Source organism: Triticum dicoccoides, chromosome 1A (assembly GCF_002162155.2).
Source record: "Triticum dicoccoides isolate Atlit2015 ecotype Zavitan chromosome 1A, WEW_v2.0, whole genome shotgun sequence".
Lineage (NCBI taxonomy): Eukaryota > Viridiplantae > Streptophyta > Magnoliopsida > Poales > Poaceae > Triticum > Triticum dicoccoides.
The window spans coordinates 363,413,672-363,433,260 of record NC_041380.1 but is presented as its reverse complement, the minus strand read 5'-3'; the positions used below and the strand labels follow the sequence as shown (position 1 = coordinate 363,433,260).

At 41.6% G+C, this 19,589-nt stretch overlaps 1 protein-coding gene across 4 annotated transcripts; it reads left to right on the top strand.

The window, feature by feature from the left end:
- The first annotated feature begins 8,857 nt into the window (after positions 1-8,857).
- LOC119273152 lies at positions 8,858-19,390 on the top strand. Of its 4 annotated transcripts, none has more exons than XM_037554428.1 (18): positions 8,858-9,200; positions 9,326-9,500; positions 9,751-10,059; positions 10,263-10,345; positions 10,905-11,304; positions 11,389-11,496; positions 11,754-11,884; positions 11,960-12,092; positions 12,171-12,540; positions 12,678-13,177; positions 13,276-13,455; positions 13,536-13,694; positions 14,016-14,090; positions 14,960-15,104; positions 15,200-15,393; positions 15,952-16,164; positions 17,385-18,185; positions 18,870-19,390. In XM_037554428.1, exons 1-17 carry the CDS (start codon positions 9,007-9,009, stop codon positions 18,021-18,023), a joined length of 4,008 nt encoding a protein of 1,335 aa, XP_037410325.1. In that variant the 5' UTR covers positions 8,858-9,006; the 3' UTR covers positions 18,024-18,185; positions 18,870-19,390. The 4 variants fall into 4 exon arrangements, with proteins under 4 accessions (XP_037410325.1, XP_037410320.1, XP_037410329.1 ...); XM_037554423.1 differs by having other exon boundaries at positions 10,256-10,345; positions 10,858-11,304; XM_037554432.1 differs by having other exon boundaries at positions 9,090-9,200; positions 9,364-9,500; positions 9,733-10,059; positions 10,256-10,345; positions 10,858-11,304.
- The last annotated feature ends 199 nt before the right edge of the window (positions 19,391-19,589 follow it).

Below are 19,589 nucleotides of genomic sequence, written 5' to 3'. Positions count from 1 at the left end.
CGAGTCCTACATCAAGAATCAGTTGTCCTACCGCAGGACCTATCTATCGCGTGGGGTTGCCTCGATAATTAAGATAATTGTAGGATCGAAAGTAGGTCTAGAGGGGGTGATTAGACTACTTGACCAAATAAAAATCTAGCCTTTTCCCAATTTTAAGTCTTGGCAGATTTTAGCAACTTAGCACAAGTCAAGCAATCAACCTACACATGCAATTCTAAGAGTGTAGCAGCGGAAAGTAAAACATTGCATATGAAGGTAAAGGGAAGGGTTTGGAGAAGGCAAACGCAATGTAGACACGGAGATTTTTGGCGTGGTTCCGATAGGTGGTGCTACCGTACGTCCACGTTGATGGAGACTTCAACCCACAAAGGGTAACGGTTGCGTGAGTCCATGGAGGGCTCCACCCACGAAGGGTCCATAAAGAAGCAACCTTGTCTATCCCACCATGCCATCGCCCACAAAGGACTTACCTCACTTGGGTAGATCTTCACGAAGTAGGCGATCTCCTTGCCCTTACAAACTCATTGGTTTAACTCCAAAATCCTGTCGGAGGCTCCCAAGTGACACCTAACCAATCTAGGAGACACCACTCTCCAAAAGGTAATAGATGGTGTGATGATGATGAACTCCTTGCTCTTGTGCTTCAAATGATAGTCTACCGAACACTCAACTCTCTCACACAGATTTGGCTATGGTGGAAAGATGATTTGAGTGGAAAGCAACTTGGGGAAGGCTAGAGATCAAGATTCTTGTGGTTGGATTGGAATGTCTTGGTCTCAACACATGAGTAGGTGGTTCTTTCTCAGAAAATATGTAGTGGAGGTAGAGGCACGTTCTGATGGTTCTCTCTTGAATAGAGAAGGGGTGGAGGGGTATATATAGCCTCCACACAAAATCCAACCATTACACACATTTGAACCAACTCGGTCAGACTGAATAGGTAAACTGGGTGAGACCGGTTCAATTCAAAATGTGAACATTAGGAATCTCGGTGGGACCGACATGATCAACTTGGTGGGACCGGTGTGCTAGGGTTAGGGCAAAACCTCATCTCGGTATGACCAATTGCATGAACTCGGTAGACCGATTTCAGCAATGAGCAAACAGAGAGTTGGTCAGGCAAACTCGATGGGACCGATCACTCATTTCAGTAAGACTGAAACGTTACGAAGGGAAACAAAGAGTTTGCATTGCGAACTTGGTGGGACCGACCGCTCATTCTGGTGAGACCGAAACGTTACGAAGGGAAATAGAGAGTTTGCATTGCCATCTCGGTGAGATGGAGATACCTATCGGTGAGATCGAACTGATTAGGGTTTTTGGCAGTGGCTATGTCAAAGGAACTCGGTGGCGCCGAGATCAAATCGGTGGGGCCGAGTTTGACTTTAGGTTTAGGACATATTTGGATTTGAGAAAGTGGTTGAGGGCTTTCGAGCATATCACTAAGCATTTTGAGCAAGTAGACCATTAAGCAACACCTCATCCCCTTTTAATAGTATTGGCTTTTCCTATGGACTCAATGTGATCTTGGATCACTGAAATAGAAATGAAGAGTCTTGAGCCTTTGCCAATCTTTGTCATTAGCATTTTGAGGGGTTCACATCTCTAGTCCATGCCATGCCAATCATTGAACTTCCTGAAATATTTAACTTAAATGGATATTAATTTAATGATCTATATGTTGTTATGAATTACCAAAACCACCCGGGGATTAGTTGCACTTTCAATCTCCCCCTTTTTGGTAATTGATGACAAGATATAGATCAAAGCTTCGACAAACAATAATATGAATGAAATACATCATCGCTTTGAGAAGTATGTGATAAGCAAGAGCTCCCCCTAAATTTGTGCATTATTTAAAATTTGCTTTCGAATGCAAATGCACAATCGATTAGGATCATAGGTCAACTCTTCCATGTCACATACATCTTCGTGGAGCACTCAAAATGATAGAATATAAAGAACATGCACTCATCACCAAGGGAAACATGATTGATTATACACAAGTATTAAGATAACATCTTTCAAGCATGCATTAAAGCATAATGATCAAACACATGATCATAAGAGTATCTCATACACAAGCACAAACACAAATATTGTAGCAAGCCAACGGTCAAACAACAAGTAGCAAGAGAAGCAACAAAAGGGCAAAACGCTCTCTCTCTCTCTCTCTCTCTTGAAGCCTAATGATCTATACACTTTCTCCCCCTTTGGCAACAAGTTACCAAAAAGCTTGAAAATGCATAGTGCTACGCGGCACTTTAGGAATGATCTTCAGGAGCTCCGGTGTGCGAACATGGCGTGGAGAGGAGTCTGTCTACAAAACCTTCTGATGATGTCTGAGGAGCTGGAGGAGTTGCAACTGGAGGAATAACTGGGGCAGTTGCTGCAGGTGCTGAAGTGGTAGTCCTCGTATCACTGACAACTGGCACAGCTACAGACCTTTGTGCCCTTGGCACATGCTGAAAAGTGTTGGTAGTTGGTCTGTCACTCATGTCCTCAATCTCTTCCTGTAGCTTCTCAACTGTGGTCTGACGGTGACCTTCACATCTAGATCATGAAGCTTTGTCTCAAAGATCCTCTCAAGGCTCTCTTGATTTCGAGTCAGGGTGGTTAGTCCTTTCTATATTCTCACTGTTGCCTCAAGCAGATAGTGAGCTGATCTTGCTTGGTCTTGAGATTGACAATTGAAGCATCTGGCATTGTGGAAGTCTTTGCTGCCTTTGCTTTCTCTCGCTTCTCATGAGCATCTACAGAAGTAGGATGTGATGCATCCATGACAACCATGTTGCCCTCAAAGTCTAGCCTCAGGGGAAGATGCTCTTTGTCTAGTAGATATGCCCTTGTCCCCATCTTGGAGTTGATGAGCATCTGAATGTGGGGGGCATATCCACATGATCTCTTTTGGTCATCAGCAGTTCTCTTGATAGTTTCAACAATCAAGGGCATCACCTTGAACTTATATGGCACATCAAACATGTGAAGTAGGTTGATATAATGACCATGGATCATCCTATGATCTCCTGACTTGGGCAGCAGAGTGTGCCTCAATATAGTGTTTATAGTGGTCAGTCCTGACAGCAGATAATAGATTGATCCGAACTTGTGAGTCTCTAAGGCATCATCAGGAATTTCCTTGTACATGTGAGCCATGGAGTTGTGTCCCTTTCTTGGCTTGGCATACACATCTGTGTCATCTTTACCTTCTTCAGGGGCATTGATCAACTTGGCCCACTCCATAATTGATGATTGATATCTTGTGCCGCCAGTCATCCAGACTATCTTGCCATCTGGGTAGAAATGGGCGGTTGAATAGAATTACATGACCATTTCATCATTCCACTTTGTCAGCTTTTGACCAACAAAAGTGTCAACTCTGTTCATTCTGAAACTCTCATGAACTCCTGAAAAGTAATCCTCATTGTCATCAATGAATTCCCAATCAACCCATCTCATGTCACTTATTATGGGCTTCTTGTACAATAGAACTGTCTCATAGAAATCTTGATGCTTCTTGGTGTGAAATCTATAGTCCACATCAGTCCTTCTTCTTGCAGCATATGGATCAAACTGTCTCCAAAGTCTGAGACCTGGATCCTTTCTCAACTTCATATTCTCAGCCACTGGATGATTGTCATCATGATCTGGAATCTTTGGCTTCAACTTTTTGAGCACTTGGGGCTCTCCATCCTCTTGTATTTCAGGCACTGGGGCCTTGTTCTTCTCTGCAACTGAGATGTTTCTGGTGGATCTCTTGGGTGCAGTTGGTTTTGGAGCTTGAGCAGATGGCTTGGGAGTTGTCTTGGGCTTAGATGAAGCAGCCATAGTCTTCTTGACCCTTTCCTTTCTTTTCTTTCCTCCGGTAGCCTCTTCCTCTCCAGGTTGCATGGTTTCTAGAGTGGAGGCTCTGGCTTTAGACATGTGCTTCCTCTGGGAAGGTGCCTTCTTGTGCATACCAGGCTTGATGGTAGCAGCAGTAGCTTGCTCTTTCTTGAGTACTTTCTTCTTTGAGGTCACTTCCTCATATGCAACATAGTCCTCGTCTTCAGAATTTGAGGTTCTCTTCTTCCTTTGCCTAGTAGCAGCCTTAGTCAAATTGCTTGGTGTGTTTCTGCTTCCATCATCATAGCTGCTTGAGGGACTAGTGCCCTCACTGAGATTCACCTACTCCTCTGACCTTTTTTGACTATCACTGTTGTATGACATGGTTGAAACTGTCCCTCTGAATAGATAGGTATAGGTAGAGTGGATGAGCATCAGAGAGCACAACTGATTTTTCAAAAAGTTGAGACAAAAACTTAATTTTAGATTTCTACAGAAAGCATTTTGGAGGTACCGATATGACAAACTCGGTGACACCATAGCAGCTTTAGAGTCTAAACATACAGTTCCGGTCAGACCCAAATGCAGTTTGGTGACTCCGAGATGCTAGGGTTTCACAGAGAATGTGAACTTGGTCACACCGATTTGTACACTTCAGTCAGACCGAGTAGTACATGTGCAATCGGTGAGACCGGTATCTTCAGATCAGTTGGTCCGAGATGAGTTCGGCGGAAACCTCTAAGTTTTAGTATCAAATCTATTCTAGAGGAAGTTTTAGGTGGATAGATTGATCTCAATCGTGGCTAGAAACATGACATTAATCTTTGTGCAGGAATCGGAGTTAAAGAATACACAAAGAGATCGAGTCTGTACCCTAACTCGATGACGAACTTGCTACGGCGACAATGGCGGAGTAGATTCCCATTGACGGAGGCGAAGACCAGCGGCAGGGGGCGTTGGCGACGACGGAGACGATCTGGAGACCAGGAGGAGCGACAGAGCTGGGTAGGCGCGGTTGGGAGTTTGAAGGGATTTCCAAAATTCAACCCTCGGCGTATATATACCCAGTCACTGTCAGTGTGACCGAGTGGAAAGACTCGGTGGCACCGAGATGCAGAATTGCAAGCGGTTACTGCAACTCGGTGAGACCGAACTGTTATAATCGGTTGCACCGAGGTGAAAACCTAGATCAAATCAATGATTTCGGTGGGATCGAAAGGAATAAATCGGTCAGACCGAGAACCATTAAGAGGTTTTGGAAGTTTAAGCCCTTGACGGATCGGTGGCTCCGAGTGCTCCTCACCCGAAGGGTCCGAAATCGACTTGATCAAACTTTGTGATGTAGCATGAATAGAGTTTGAGACGAGAAAAGCATAGATAGCTAGAGGGAGTACTTAGGCATTCTTGTCCATCCATTTGGCAAAAAGAAAAGCCAAACAATCAAAGCAATAAATGGATGTCCTTGAATGGGAAAAAATATGCAACCAACATGATCACACAATAAGATAGCAAATGAAATATGTGGAAAAGCATGCACAAACACTCCATCATCTATCAAGAAATTGGTGATTACTAGGTCATCTATATATGAGTATATTGACTGAGGAGTCAAATGAGAACATTTGATTGTAGGTCATCGTTTAAGCACAAGTGGGGTTACCACTTTTACATAAAGCATTGTTGTGTTCACACCTTTAGAGTTGCTTTAGCTCAGTTCTTCGAGCAAAGCTCCCCCTAGATGTGATATCCCCCCTAAGAGGGATGAACTAAACTTGGGTTTTGTCGATGATGACTTCATGTAGGTGTTGAAGATGCAGATACTCAATGTTGATGTAGATCATTTGGAGAAATCCATTGGAGTGAATTGCACTTTCAATACCTACATGGGTTAGTCCCACAAGGAACATACAAGGATATCCATAGACATACAGTGAAATACACATATGATGTTGTCCATGAAAGCATTAGGTTGCCTTGTTCCTTGTCTTAGCAACAAGAGGGTTTGTGACTCCTTGAACTAGTGCAAGATGTCAAAGTTGATTGCACTTGTCCTTGCCAAAATGAATATGAGTGAAGTATGTTGGCGGAGTCACCCTCAAGAACTCTCTAGTTCTTCTTCTTTGGGATCCACATCATCTTGATGGGCATCCTTGGAGTTGTAGTCGTACTTGATGAAGTAGAACTTGATGTAGTCTTGGGAACCCACTTGACCAAGGCCTTTGGAGCTTCTTCAAATGAATCAATCTCTTCTTGAAGCTTGTACTTGCCTTTTAGCTTGTGGTCTTGTGGTGGAAGATCATCTTGAGCTTGTGTTCCCTTGAAAGAAGTGGGATCATACTTCTCTTGTTGAGTAACAAACTTCGTCTTGAGGTATTGATCTTCTTCCCACTCAACTCGAATGGCATTGAACTTGCATTCAAAACCAACACCTTGATTCTTCCGGTGCCTTCCTTGCTTGTGTACAATTTCCTCAAATTGCTTACTTACAGCAAGGCTCTTGTAAACACCTTTCTCTATAATTCCCTTCAATAAGCTATTTTCTTACTCAAGTGTAACTTGGCTAATAGAATCATTAGTGGAATCAAGAGAACTACTAGAAGCAACAATATTGGATTTAACATGATTATTGTTACTACTAGAAGAAGAATCTTTCTTGCTCTTGTTGCTAGATTTTACTTGTGGCGTGTAAGTAGACAAGAGTAAATGCTTGGCAATGTAAGAAAAAATTTTCTTACGAAGATCATCATTGATTGCTTTCAAGAACCCATGCTCTTGCTCTAGATTGAGCTTCTCAAAGCGTAGCTTCTCATGAGTCTTTAAGAGCTCTCGATGATCCTCTAAGGTAGTTTCATGAGCTAACTTAAGAGTGTTTAGTTCTTTAGTTAGACGCTCAATCTCCTTCTTATCATTGTCATTCGTTTCATCTTGGTTAGCATGATTAATAGAAATGTCATCATAGTTTTCATCACTAGAGTTGTCAACAAGTAAATCATCATCACCTAGCAAATCATCTTCGTCACTATTAAAATCAACATACTCAGGGTGTGATACCTTGGGGCCTTTAGCCATGAAGCATCTTCCAATCCCTTCATTTGGTGAGTCAAATATGTCGTAGGAGTTGGATGGCACAAGTGCAAGACCGGCAACACCTTCATCTTGAGTATATTCGGAGTCGGATTGATAACTTCTCTCGGAGTAGTTGTCGGAGTCGGAGCCAGATACCCATTCACCAACATGAGCTTGATGTCTTTGTCTTGTGTAGCTCTTTGATGACTTGTCCTTCCTTTCCGAATCCTTGTTTCTGCGAGAGGGTCTTCATTCATAACGATCATCTCTACTCCTTCTCTCTCTTGGTGGTGATTCCTCTCTTTTGCTTCTCCTTTTAGGTGAGTCTTCTCTTCTTTTGTAGGGAGCCGTACACTCACTAGGAGTGCAAGTGAGTGGGTCCCACCAACTATAACAAAAGAGTAGGGAGATAGTTTTTTTTTACTTTTCTCTTTTTAACGAAAGGGCCCACGCGTGAGTGGCACAAACTAATGAGTTTCAATTTTACCCGATTGCTGGTTGCCGTTACCAGGGGCATTTTGGACAAAGATCACAGTCAATGTCTTTGACTAGACGGAAATGACACGGAAGGGCATTCCTGCAAGGACACCTAAAGAATGAGGGGCATATTTGAGCACAATTGAAAAATAGGGGTATATCTGAGTAGCGGATTTGAGTTAATGGCTGAAATGTGAATGACCCATTTCGTTTTCCCACCCTATGAGATGCTTTTTCCAGTGTATTTCACGGGCCTACTCATATTTCAAACAAATTACAACATTGTCACTTTTAAGACAAATTTCCACATAACTATATCATTGCCTAAATAAAACCTCCCGCCAGCTTCGCACCGACGATAGAGAGAGTGTCGTTGCAAAGAAGAGGGAGCATGAACCACCATACTGCAATATGTCGTGCTAGGGGGACACCTAGATGGAGAAAAGGGGGGCACAACCTCGTCTCTGCTGCGAAAACACCCAAGGGGAACATTACCCCAACCCCTGAGGCTTGGTCATTCGCCGTCGAAGTGATTAGTTGTTTGCCACACCACCACCACATAGTGCCTGAAAAACAACACCATTACCTTGACACTAACATGAAGTCAATATGATGTTCTAGGCAAACTACCCTAGTCCTCCATACAAAAGCATAATGAGGTCAATATAATGTTCTCATGTGCGCGGTTACGTTATCTTTTCACGCAGTGATTTACTAGTAGGCGGGTACGTGCACAACTCGTGCAAGGTTCAATTGATGGATGCAAATCTTGCTTCCTTCAAACACAATACTTTGCATGTCTGGCTTTATTGAGTCTACTGCTGCAGCTGTTCTATTTTGTATGTAAGGCTTCACATATTTAGAATGAGTATCTTGCTCTACAGCCAACTTAAAAAAGTTTCACTAAGAGTTTCCAACTCTAGTTGATGAGATCAGTGCACATACCACAAATGTTCACAAACTGTCCGTCAGTGCGTGTGTCGTGACTAGCTACACGCATAAATGGATACACATACAAGTGAACTTTTCCAACATTGACACGTAGCGATGATTCTAGAAATTAGTAGTGCAAATCCACAATATTAAATCATTTGATGAACCCTAACAACGGATCACTTTTTTGTTACCTTGAAGTTCAAAAGCTTAAAACTCATATACCATATAATAGTATAATTATAAACAATCATCCTGTCAGAAAAAACTCATCATACTTCACATGCGAGACTCGGTATTCTGCAGGGTGTAGGATAACATGAACAATTTCAAACGAATCACTCTCGCACATTGAAGAAAATCGCAATATCTTCAGCGATGCAGTCTAGGTTATGTATGCCTATGATTCTGCTGTGCCCCATCCTCCCTTGGTAGTAGAAAATATATGAAAACATAAAGTGTTATGATATTCAAATGGGTTAATCTCACAATTAGTGGCCAAAACATGTGAAATTTGGCAAAATTTAGCTGTTCGTCCTGGGTGCTCGTCTTCTCGAGCTCCGCTTCCAGAAAAACCCCACGACGACGGCTCGCAAACCCTCTCCCTCCCCCCTCTCCGTCTCTTTCCGAGCAGCGACCGGAAGCGCACACGCCCGCCAGTGCACCCCATCAAGGAGCGCTTCCACAACGTCGCCGCCCGCCGGGATGGAGGCCGCGGCGGCGGCCTCCGACGAAACCCTAGCCGCCGTTTTCGCCCAGCTCAAGCCCCACACCATCGCCCTCCTGGACGTCCTCCGCAGCCGCTCCCCCGCCTCCAATTCCGCCGCCGCCTCCTCCCTCCGCGCCATGGGCGCCTTCTTCCGCTCCGTCCCTGCCCCCGCCTTGCAGCCCTGCTTCGAGTACGTATACGCCCGCTCCTCTTCCCCCGTACGCCCCGCTGCTTGAGGAAAATATGCTCTCCTTATATTGTATGCGTGTGTCTTTGATTTGTGATCTAATCTCGGTGCCCTGTCCTTCTATCTAGCTATACGGCGTTTCCATTGCTCATGCTCCTAGATGCAGCGGTGCAGTGCAGGAAGGAAGGCAAGGCAGCGGGGCAGGGTGTCGGGGAGCTTGTCATCACCGATGCCATCGCCGAAGGCGGGCTTGCTTGCCTTGAGTTGCTCCTCACCAAGTGCCGCCTCACCTCGCTCAATCAGGTGATTAATTCCGCTAACCCATGATTCTGCAGTGTAGTCTAGTCTCTAGCAACCTAACTAGAACGTGTTAAGTAGCTGCTTACTAGAACTTGATTTTAGAAATTTATTTCTGAACTACTAACTATAGCCATATGGTACAAAGCATCTCCACACTTTTAAGCACACATTGAGTAGATCATGTGGGTTATTTTCTGTTGGTGAATCTACCAATTTTTTCACACATGTTATATAGTTTTGTTTGGCATGCTAGATGGTCGCGTTGCTGAAAAAGTTGACATCTGGGGCAATACTTTCACCTTCGGAGGCTTCTGAAGAATTCCGCCTAGGCATCATAAGATGCTTCAGAGCCATGATTCTGCAGCTGCAATCATGCTCGGATAAGTCCTGTTCGTGTAATCAAGCAACTGTATTACCTACGAGCCCAATCATTCTAAGTTCGGAAATTGGTAGTGTGGTTCACCCAAAGCATTCTGCAAAACCAGAGGAGTGCTTGCTTGCATTCCTCCGATCAGAAAATGCTTCACCTGCTGTCGGACATTGGCTTTCACTTCTTCTACAGGTATAGTGTTTATTCCTGAACATATGTATGGACACACTTCTTTTTGCTGTTACTTTTCTTTTTGTTTATATAGTGCCTTTGCCACCCAGTTATTCTTTATTTTCCCACAAAAACTATTCTATTATTTGTGCACACATGTTATGTAATAACCATGTGTTAGTAAGATGGAACTAATTTGGTTCATTTCATATGGAAGTCATCAGAATTTGAGGCATCAAGAGGTCACCGTGGCAGCGCAGGTGTTAGAAAGGAATCATTGCTCGCATTGCGTGTTCTTATTGCCAAGGTGAGATGTTCTGTGTGACAGCAGTGGCTTGCTAGATGAGATGCTTCTACTATCTTCAGTCAAAAATTCTTAATCGTTTATTAACTAAAACTCTGCCTTGCTAGTATTTAACCCCCCTCCCCTCACCTCCAAAAAAGACCCGCGACAAAAACATTATTTCATAAAAAGATAAAATTACAAGAAATGAGGAAATGTTACATGGTTAGCTGTCGCATTGACATATTACTCCAGGTAATGATTTTTACTCATTTGAAGCAAAAAGGAATGGGATATACAAGAGATACTTAAATATCCTAGATGATTTAAATACCGAGCGGCCAGCGGTACTCTGATTGCAACAATAAAAGTTGGTGTCATCTTTACGTTTGGCATACCTGTATCTTTCCTGTAGGCATGATTCCTCTTTGCATAGAAGCATGGTTGAATCGTCTTTAATTATTTTGAGCGTGGCTTCTGGTGAGATTTTTCTTAATTATGTTCACAATTTAGTAAAAGTTGTCTTTGTTGTTTAGGTAGGTTCTGCTGATGCACTTGCCTTTTTCCTTCCTGGTATCGTCAGTCGTCTTGGAAAGCTTCTCTACACATCTAAGACAATGATTAGCGGCGCTGCTGGGAGTGCTTTGAGCATTGAGCAAGCCATTCTTGGATTGACTGACGCTTTGATGATAGTCCTATGTGACAAGGAAAATTTCAGTGCACTTGATATTCCTAGTGACAGTAGTTCTGCCCAATGTTCTGGTGGCAGTGGTTCTAGTGACCATGTATTGCTGAAGCTTCGCCAGTTGCCAACCAAAACGTTTCCTGAACAGACAGGCAATTCTGAAACTACAGAAGACACTACCTCTGATGTCAGTAATAACTCTGCTGATAGAAGAGCACTGCATGTAAAACGCACAAGAAAATGGCTCGAGGAAACAGCAACTAATGTTGGCAAATTGTTTACGGAGACATTTCCACATGTATATTTACCTCCCTCCCCACTGCGCGTTATTTTATAAATTAGCATCCTTCTAAGTCATTTTAATACTCTATCCTTCTTGCAGCTTTCTGTTCACTCATCTGAGAAAGTAAGGAGGTCGGTGGTTATTGGTGTAAGGGGGCTGTTGTCTAGTTGCAGCCTCACATTAATGAGAAGCAAGATGTTACTTGTGGTAAGTTTGTAAATTCTTATTTTTCGACTTGTGGAAAGCAGAAGAAAATGTTAGTTATGCAGTTGCTCACATGGTCTACAACTTTGCCATCAATATGCAGCATGTCTTTTATGCTTTGAAATTCATTCACTATGCATTCATACTTTTGGCCCAGCCATCCTGCAAAAAGGAAAGAGGAAAATCTTTGGCTCAGCCAGCATCTCCACATACTTGGCTGGAAGCTCTATTAACTTCTAACTCCACATCGTTAATTGCAGGAGTGCTTATGTGTTCTAGCATGTGATGATGCGGCAACTGTGTCTGAGGCTGCACAAGATTCTCTTGATTATCTTTTCTTGAAGGGTCAACATTTTCTATCAGGAAATGAGGTTTCTGATATATTTACCAGGTTTGTGTTATTTTTTCTTGAAACAACACAGTTTACATTGTGAGAAAGTTCTCAACTTTTTTGCATGTAAGACAGGCTGCTTGAAAAGTTACCGCAAGTGGTACTTGGAAGCGAGGAGATCACTGCCCTTTCTCATGCCAGGAAACTGTTGGCTCTAACTTTCTATGCCGGCCCTCAGTTTCTGATAAATCACCTTCATCGCTCTCCTGTAAGTAACTTACAATTCCTTTCTTTAGATCAACAACTCTTCAGTTGACTTTTGACTTGATTTTTATTGCACTGGCAGGTTGTTGCTGCTCGCTTCTTCGATTGTTTGGGTTTATGCATTAGTCATAGCTCACAGTTTTCTGGTTCCATGGACAAGCTGATTGTATCAAAGCCACTATCTGTTGGATATCTGTATTCAGTTGCTGAGTTAAAGAATGGAGCCTATGTTAATGATGCAAGTCACAGTTCTCACTCTCAGTATGCAACGTCTTCATCTGCAGGCCCAAAAATATCTGTTATTGGGGACAATGGTTTGCCAAATGCAATAAATGGTACAGTTGAATATGAGCTCCCCCATGTACCTTCATGGTTTGTTCATGCAAGTAGCCAGAGGCTATACTCCGCTCTGGCAGGAATCATAAGGCTGGTTGGTCTTTCAACAGTTTCAGGTAATTTGTCAACTACTTTGAATGCTTTTGCCATACTTATGATTTTGGAGCTGTCCTGTTTGTTGCCTTTTACAGCGATGCAATTTATTACACTGAAATTTCGACCTGTTATGTTCTGTTGCTTGTGATGATGATAGGGCAAGGAACCAGTGCATCTTTATCTGTTTTTGTTGATATTCTACTCAATCAGTTCCGGAGGTTAAGCACTGAGCTGCGCGCTGAAGACACTCACAGATATGGTGTGCAGAGGTGGTACATGAAGAGTGATTCTGGACAAAAACTGCGCCAGGCAAGCTCTGCTGTTTGCATGCTCAATGAGCTCATATATGGTCTGTCAGATCAGTCTCTCTCTGTGTGTTTGCAATTATTCAACAAGAGTTCAGCACAAGTGGTAAGGGTACCTGGTCAAAATGACCACTTAACTTCAAGTGGTCTAAATAGCGGAGTAAGAGAAGTTTGGAAGATAAGTGAGCGAATGGACACTAAAGACGATATTATTCACTGTATTGGTAGTATACTACATGAGTATATGTCTCCGGAAGTGTGGGATCTTCCAACAGAACAGAACTCTGAGCTATGCCTAGCAGAACTTAATGTTCCAATGCATTTCTTCCGTGATACAACTGCACTACAACAAGTAAGTATGCATTGCTGCAATTCTTCAATAGTTTTTTAAAGTATTTTTTTTCTTGTTCCAGTTTTAACTGTATTTCAACTTTTGTTCTTCTCCATCAGGTAATGCTTGACGGGATTGGGGTCTTTGGTATTATTCTTGGTCAAGATTTTGCACAGAGTGGGTTTATGCACTCTTCACTTTATCTTCTACTCCGGAAACTTATCAGCTCAAGTGCACAAATTAGAATTGCGTCAGATGCTGTCTTAAGAACACTTGCTGCCGCTGGTGGTTACTCTACGGTAATTGATGACTGTAGTTCATGTAAAATTCTTTTACTGTCATAATTGGAATTAGCGTTTATGTTTTTCTTCCTGTGCAGGTTGGCCAATTCGTTGTGGCGAATGCAGATTACATTGTCGACTCTCTTTGCAGACAATTGCGCCATCTAGACCTCAACCCCCACGTCCCTGATATTCTCGCTTCCATGCTGTGTTACATTGGTGCTTCTCGTGACATTTTACCATTTTTGGAAGAACCGGTATGATAGGGATGGTTATTAATCTTCCCCATTTCATCTTTTTACATGGTGAAGTGCTTTTGTACCCTCATATAACAAGCTGCCTTGTAAAGCATCAGTTGCCAATTAGTCAAACCAATTGCACTTTATGGCTTTCGAAGTTCGAGCACTTACCCTTCTGAGATCACTTCCCTTTTTTTATTATACCAAGAGGATATGATGATGCATGAGGAAGTAAAGGACAAATGATGCCCTTTGTCCAAAACGAAACATGATTATTTTTGAAGTTTTGAAGCCAGTTTCATATGTTAATTTTTATTGCAATACATGTAATATTTACAGATGCGGGCAGTTTCTTCAGAGCTGGAGGTTCTTGGTAGGCATGATCATCCCCATCTAACTGTTCCATTTCTGAAGGTATTATGATATACAATTACAAAATTTGATATCATGTGATGGCCGCTCGATTGTTCTACTAAATGGGCATTCACTTATAGCGTGTGTGCATGGTGCTGGCTGGGATTTCAAATTTCAGTTACTGGTTTTACCATTTTAACTATCACGTGCTATTGGCAAGGTTTTATTGTATATCTGTTAAGGCTATTCATCAACGGTTTTCGGTTTTCCAAACCCGTTCAAACAGTGCACGCAGTGCATGCAGTTGATCTGTGCAGATGATGGTGTCTTTTGGCACTGGCCTGGTTTTGTGCACTGTTTTGACCCAGCGGGTCAATGAACAGACATAGGCACATAGCTTTCGCGCCTGTCTTATATCTTGGATGAGGGTTTGATAGTCTACCTATGGTTTGTGCCATGTTGATTATTGAGTATGCAAGCTAAGAGTGCAGTGACAATAGTACATAGATAGATACATTGTCTGTTCTGATTGGCCTACCATCTAATTTGTTATGAGGTGATCGTGGTTCAATGGTCAAATAAAGTGTGGTACAAAGCGACTAGTAGTGCTGTTTTGTCTGTATTAGCATCCAAGTGGTGAAATTAGTTGGAAAACGACATCTCTATGTTTTTTCTTCTTCTGATAAAATATATGCACATGTGTTTGAACTGGTGAAGTCTACACATTTTGTACAGAACTCTGTACAATTAAAGCCCAATTGTTGATTTGTCTCTGATTCTCTTGTATTAATGTTATGCTCATTGGTGCATTCAGAATTCTGGACCACCTACCTGTTATTCATCTCTTTCTCTGGTCATGTTTTGCTTGTGCACTAATACATGTTTCACTGAGCAAGTTCTTCCTTTCTTTATTTTTTGGGTTTCTCTAGGCAGTCTTTGAGATCGCCAAGGCATGTACTCATGAATCTATTAGCTTACCAGATGAGGTGCAATCATTTTCTGTGAAGGTCAGATCAGAGCATCAAGCAGTTGAAAGTTTGATAGAGAAGAGAAGAGAAACCAGCGTAATGCCTGGTAATGCTCGACAGGACCCAGTTTTAGAGTTCATTTATTCATGAAGTCTTATTCACATAGTTGCTTTCTCATAACCTGTTTTGTGATTGCATCAGGTACAATGGATGTTGATCCCCAGCCTGATTTTCTGAGCTTGGAATATTGGGAGGATTTACTTTGCAATCTAAATGATATGAGAAAATACAGGAGAATAGTTGCATCTCTGTCTGGGTCTTGCTTATCAGCTGCCACCCCACTTCTCTCCTCAACCAAGGAAGCAGCATGTCTTGTGGCCCTAGACATCGTGGAGGTATTTCTTTCTGTCTGCTAATTATGCAACAGTGCATTGTGATAAAGCGCAAGTTCTAATCCCATTTCATAGGATATTTCACTTGCGGGGTCATTTATAGGTTTCTTTATTTTACCTGCTTTGCTGACCATTTTGTTTTGGCAATAGCTTTTGGCCATCTTTTGGCATCCTTCATACTGGTCTTCTGTCTGGTACAATAACTTGAGCTAGCTATTGTCTATTCTGTATCTCGAGGAATGCAAATTCTACAGTATAAAACCGGGGAGGAGGTTTCCTATAATGTGGTTGTGTACTTGTATGTCGCATATGGCTGTTTTCATTTCCTTTCGGTGTTAATAGTACTAACTAAGCTATTACATCACCCCATTTAACAGCTTTAGCAAACCTGATACCTTGCTTTACTTGGCAGCATAGCTCTTAGATATCATTCTGTTGTGACTTAATGTTGAATAAAGTAAAAATTTCAGCCATTCATTGACAAACACCGGTTACTTCATCCTGACAATTAAGTTCTCTGGCATTTCTTGTCACAGTAAAATTGTTCTTTGCCATCTGCAGAATGCTGTTGTATCTATTGCCAAGGTTGAGGACGCGTATAAGTGTGAAATTGAAATCAAAGCTGTTATCAAGGAGGCAGTTCAGCAATTGTCCTTGGATGAACTTCTTGATGATATGGACACTGCTGAAGATGTTGACGAGAATAGACTACTCCCAGCTATGAACAAACTATGGCCATACCTGGTTATCTGTCTTAAGAACAAGATCTCAATGGTGCAGTTTCTTCACATCTGATATTTTTGCATCGTGTAAATTACTGTTCTCTTGGTACTTGCTTCTTTGGTTTTCTAGAATAAATGCTTACATGAAATGTTTACCTTTTAGCTTCCTAAATTATATCACACTTCAGTGGTAATATTTCATTTCTCACCATCATGAAATCATGGTGTACTTCTACACATCATCCAATCAATGAGCCACGTATTCTGCTGACTAGAATCAGATATAGCGCGTTGTGGTTGCCCGTGTCACATCTAAGTTCAGCATCTTCTTGTACCATTTGCGTTCTTGGATCCAAAGGGCTTCCTACAGCTACTTTGGAATCCAAATATTAAGTGTGAATATGATCAAACCCAAATTTCATTCCAATATTGCACATGTTACTTGTCATCATCCAGTAACCTCTCTTCTGAAGTGACACCTACTCTTTTTGTATCCTGTTTGATGACCTGCTGTATTTTGGTTGGTCCATCTATAATCCCACTCCTCTATGAGATCAACTTTGCTTTTGAAGTAAAACTGACCACGACTATATTCTGAAGAACATGTGCCACCAGATTTTTTATCTGTGCTCCATAGGATATGTGTTGATTCTTAATGCAGATGAATAGTTCATATTATTTACATACGTGAACAATATGGCCCGAACATCACCCCAGTTCAATGAATGATGTTGTACTTGCACCCATTTAACTTAGAGCAACATTACCTCTTTTTTTTGCCTTCATTGAATGCTAGAGTTCATCTACAATTTGGTAGTCATGGAACATATGCTCTCCAACTGACCAAAACATAAAATTCCAATTCACTGCATGAAATAATCTGCAATATTGGTTTGTACGTTTAGTACCTACTCCCTCCGTTCCTAAATATAAGTCTTTTTAGACATTTCAAATGGAATACAACATACGGATGTATGTGGACATATTTTAGAGTGTAGATCCACTCATTTTACTCCGTATGTAGTCACTTGTTGGAATCTCTAGAAAGACTTACATTTGGGAACGGAGGGAGTAGTACAGAATTTGTTGGCTTGGATATGGAATCTCTGATCACCTACTTAGATTTCAAATTTACTTTTGGCACGATAATATTGAGTCTATGAGCTGCTAGACTGGATAAATTTCAGTTACCCGTTTCTCTGTTTCCAGTCTTACTGTAAAATATGTGAGTTATATATGATATCTACTCTCACTGGAATAAGGTTTTTGCAGCCTATTGTCAGAAGATGCACAGAAGTTTTAGGCAGAACCATTCAAATATCTGGTGGTAATTTTTTTGTACGCCGGTTTCATAAGGATGGATACATTATTTGGAGGTTGCTGGCCTTGTCTCCATTCCGACGGAAAACACTGTCATCAATGGATGAAAAAGCAATTATTTTACCATATAGGAATACCTCACTTACCTCAGAGGAACCTATGGCTGAGATATCCAGCCAAAAGATTCAGATTGCAGTCTTGGACATGATCACTGAAATATCTTCCCACAAAAGGAGTGCTATTGCATTGGAAAGTGTGTTGAAGAAGATCTGTGGCCTTGTGGTAGGGATTGCTTATAGTGGTTTGATAGGTCTGCGAGAAGCTGCTATAAGGGCATTGACTGGACTTGCCTGTATGGATGCTGACCTCGTGTGGCTTCTTCTGGCAGATGTGTATCATTCACTGAACCAAAGGGATATGCCCTTACCACCTATTCAAGATCTGGTGGAGTTATGTGATCTTTTGCCCCCTCCAATGTCCTCTAGAGAGTACCTCTTTGTGCAGTATGGTGGTGAGGGTGTTAGATATGATATAGATCCTTCATCTGTGCATGAGGTGTTCAAAAGGATGCAGGACACAGTTTTCAAATGATAGCAGGCAAACCACAAAGCTTTGTCAGTTGGATTCTTGTCTTGTGAATTTACTGTTAGTGCATTTATATATTTGAAAGGTCTACCATGTATCCTAGGTGTGTTGAATCCATGGTGCGTTATCTACGCATTGGAGAGGACATTGTGTCTCTCTCATGCTGAGGTTAGTCATGAAAGTTCTCTTCGCCACTAACAGAGGTTCACCTTTTTCTCTGTAATTGCATGCAAATAAAGGTTTCTTAAATGATTAAATTTGGAAAGCACCTGGTTGAACAAGAGAACAGAAAATATCAAAGGTTAACACTCATTATGTGTCTTAGCACTATGGAAACTGTTACTTAATAAATCAGGGGGGAACTCCTTCAACTAAAATGAAGTATTATGGAAACTGTTTAAGAGCTAGATTATATTTTCCGATGTGTTTTCACTCGAATTTGGAGTCACAGATTGGTGCTTAGTGAAATAGTTCCATCGCTACTTCCAAACATCTTATACTTCTGCTGCTGGACTGCTGGCACTTGTGGTTTCTTGCTAAACATGAACACATCAATGTTAGAGGAATAACACACCTAAAAGTTGTTGGGAGAAAGAGGATATATTTATATAACATAATTCCATGTTATTTTCCCCATATCTGAATGGTACCCGTTAAGGTTAGTCACAGGCACGCTTATCATGTTGGAGATGGTATGCTTTCTATATAATTGAATCTACAGTGTTGATGTTATGTTTTCCGGTGATCTAGACATGAACAACAGAAATGAATTATGGATGGCCACTTCCCTCACAGTATATGCGTTTGAGCCAGTGCATCTGTACGTGATGGGTAACCTTGTTTTTAATGCAGAAACCATGATGATGAAGAGTGAACTCAACTACAAGGAAACTTTCTTGTTGTGTAAGCAGACGAAAAATGTGATCTGAGTTATGTATGCGATGTGGGCTGCCGTTTTTGTATCTTCAAGTCAACCGATAAAAGGAGGCAACCACTTGAGGACTTGGAATTGTTGTACCATAACAACAGTACAAGGCGACGCCATTTTCGTCCACAGTTTTTTTCACAGGGAAATGCCTCTGCTCTGTAATTATCTAGTCTACTAGAGAGAAAAGGTGGAGATTACAGGCTTCTGTTTTTTTTAGAATGTTCTCTAGGAGATGGTTATATCTGCCTGATACACATCTTATTTGCTGAGAAGCGTTGTGTTGCTGCCATATTCTCAGTTCTGTATTTGAAGCATGACAGGTGTCAGTTAATGTAGATGTACTGCCATTTTCTCAGTTCTGTATTTGAAGCGTGACTGGTCTCAATTGTTAATGTAGATGTACCTTAAGCAAGCTCTCGTATGGAAGGAGCAGTTGATCGCTTGAGTTTGATTCCCTTGCATTTTTGTAATGAAATTCTGGTTCCAAGCACAGCCCAGAGTTGTGTGAAATGTATCTAGCGATGCAAATTTGTGAACCTCAGGTACCCTCCCATATTCCTTAGTTAAATCAAATGAACTAAATTTTCAAAAATCATGTCTTCTGAAAATTTAGTTTGATTGAACTATAGAGGATCAGAGGGATC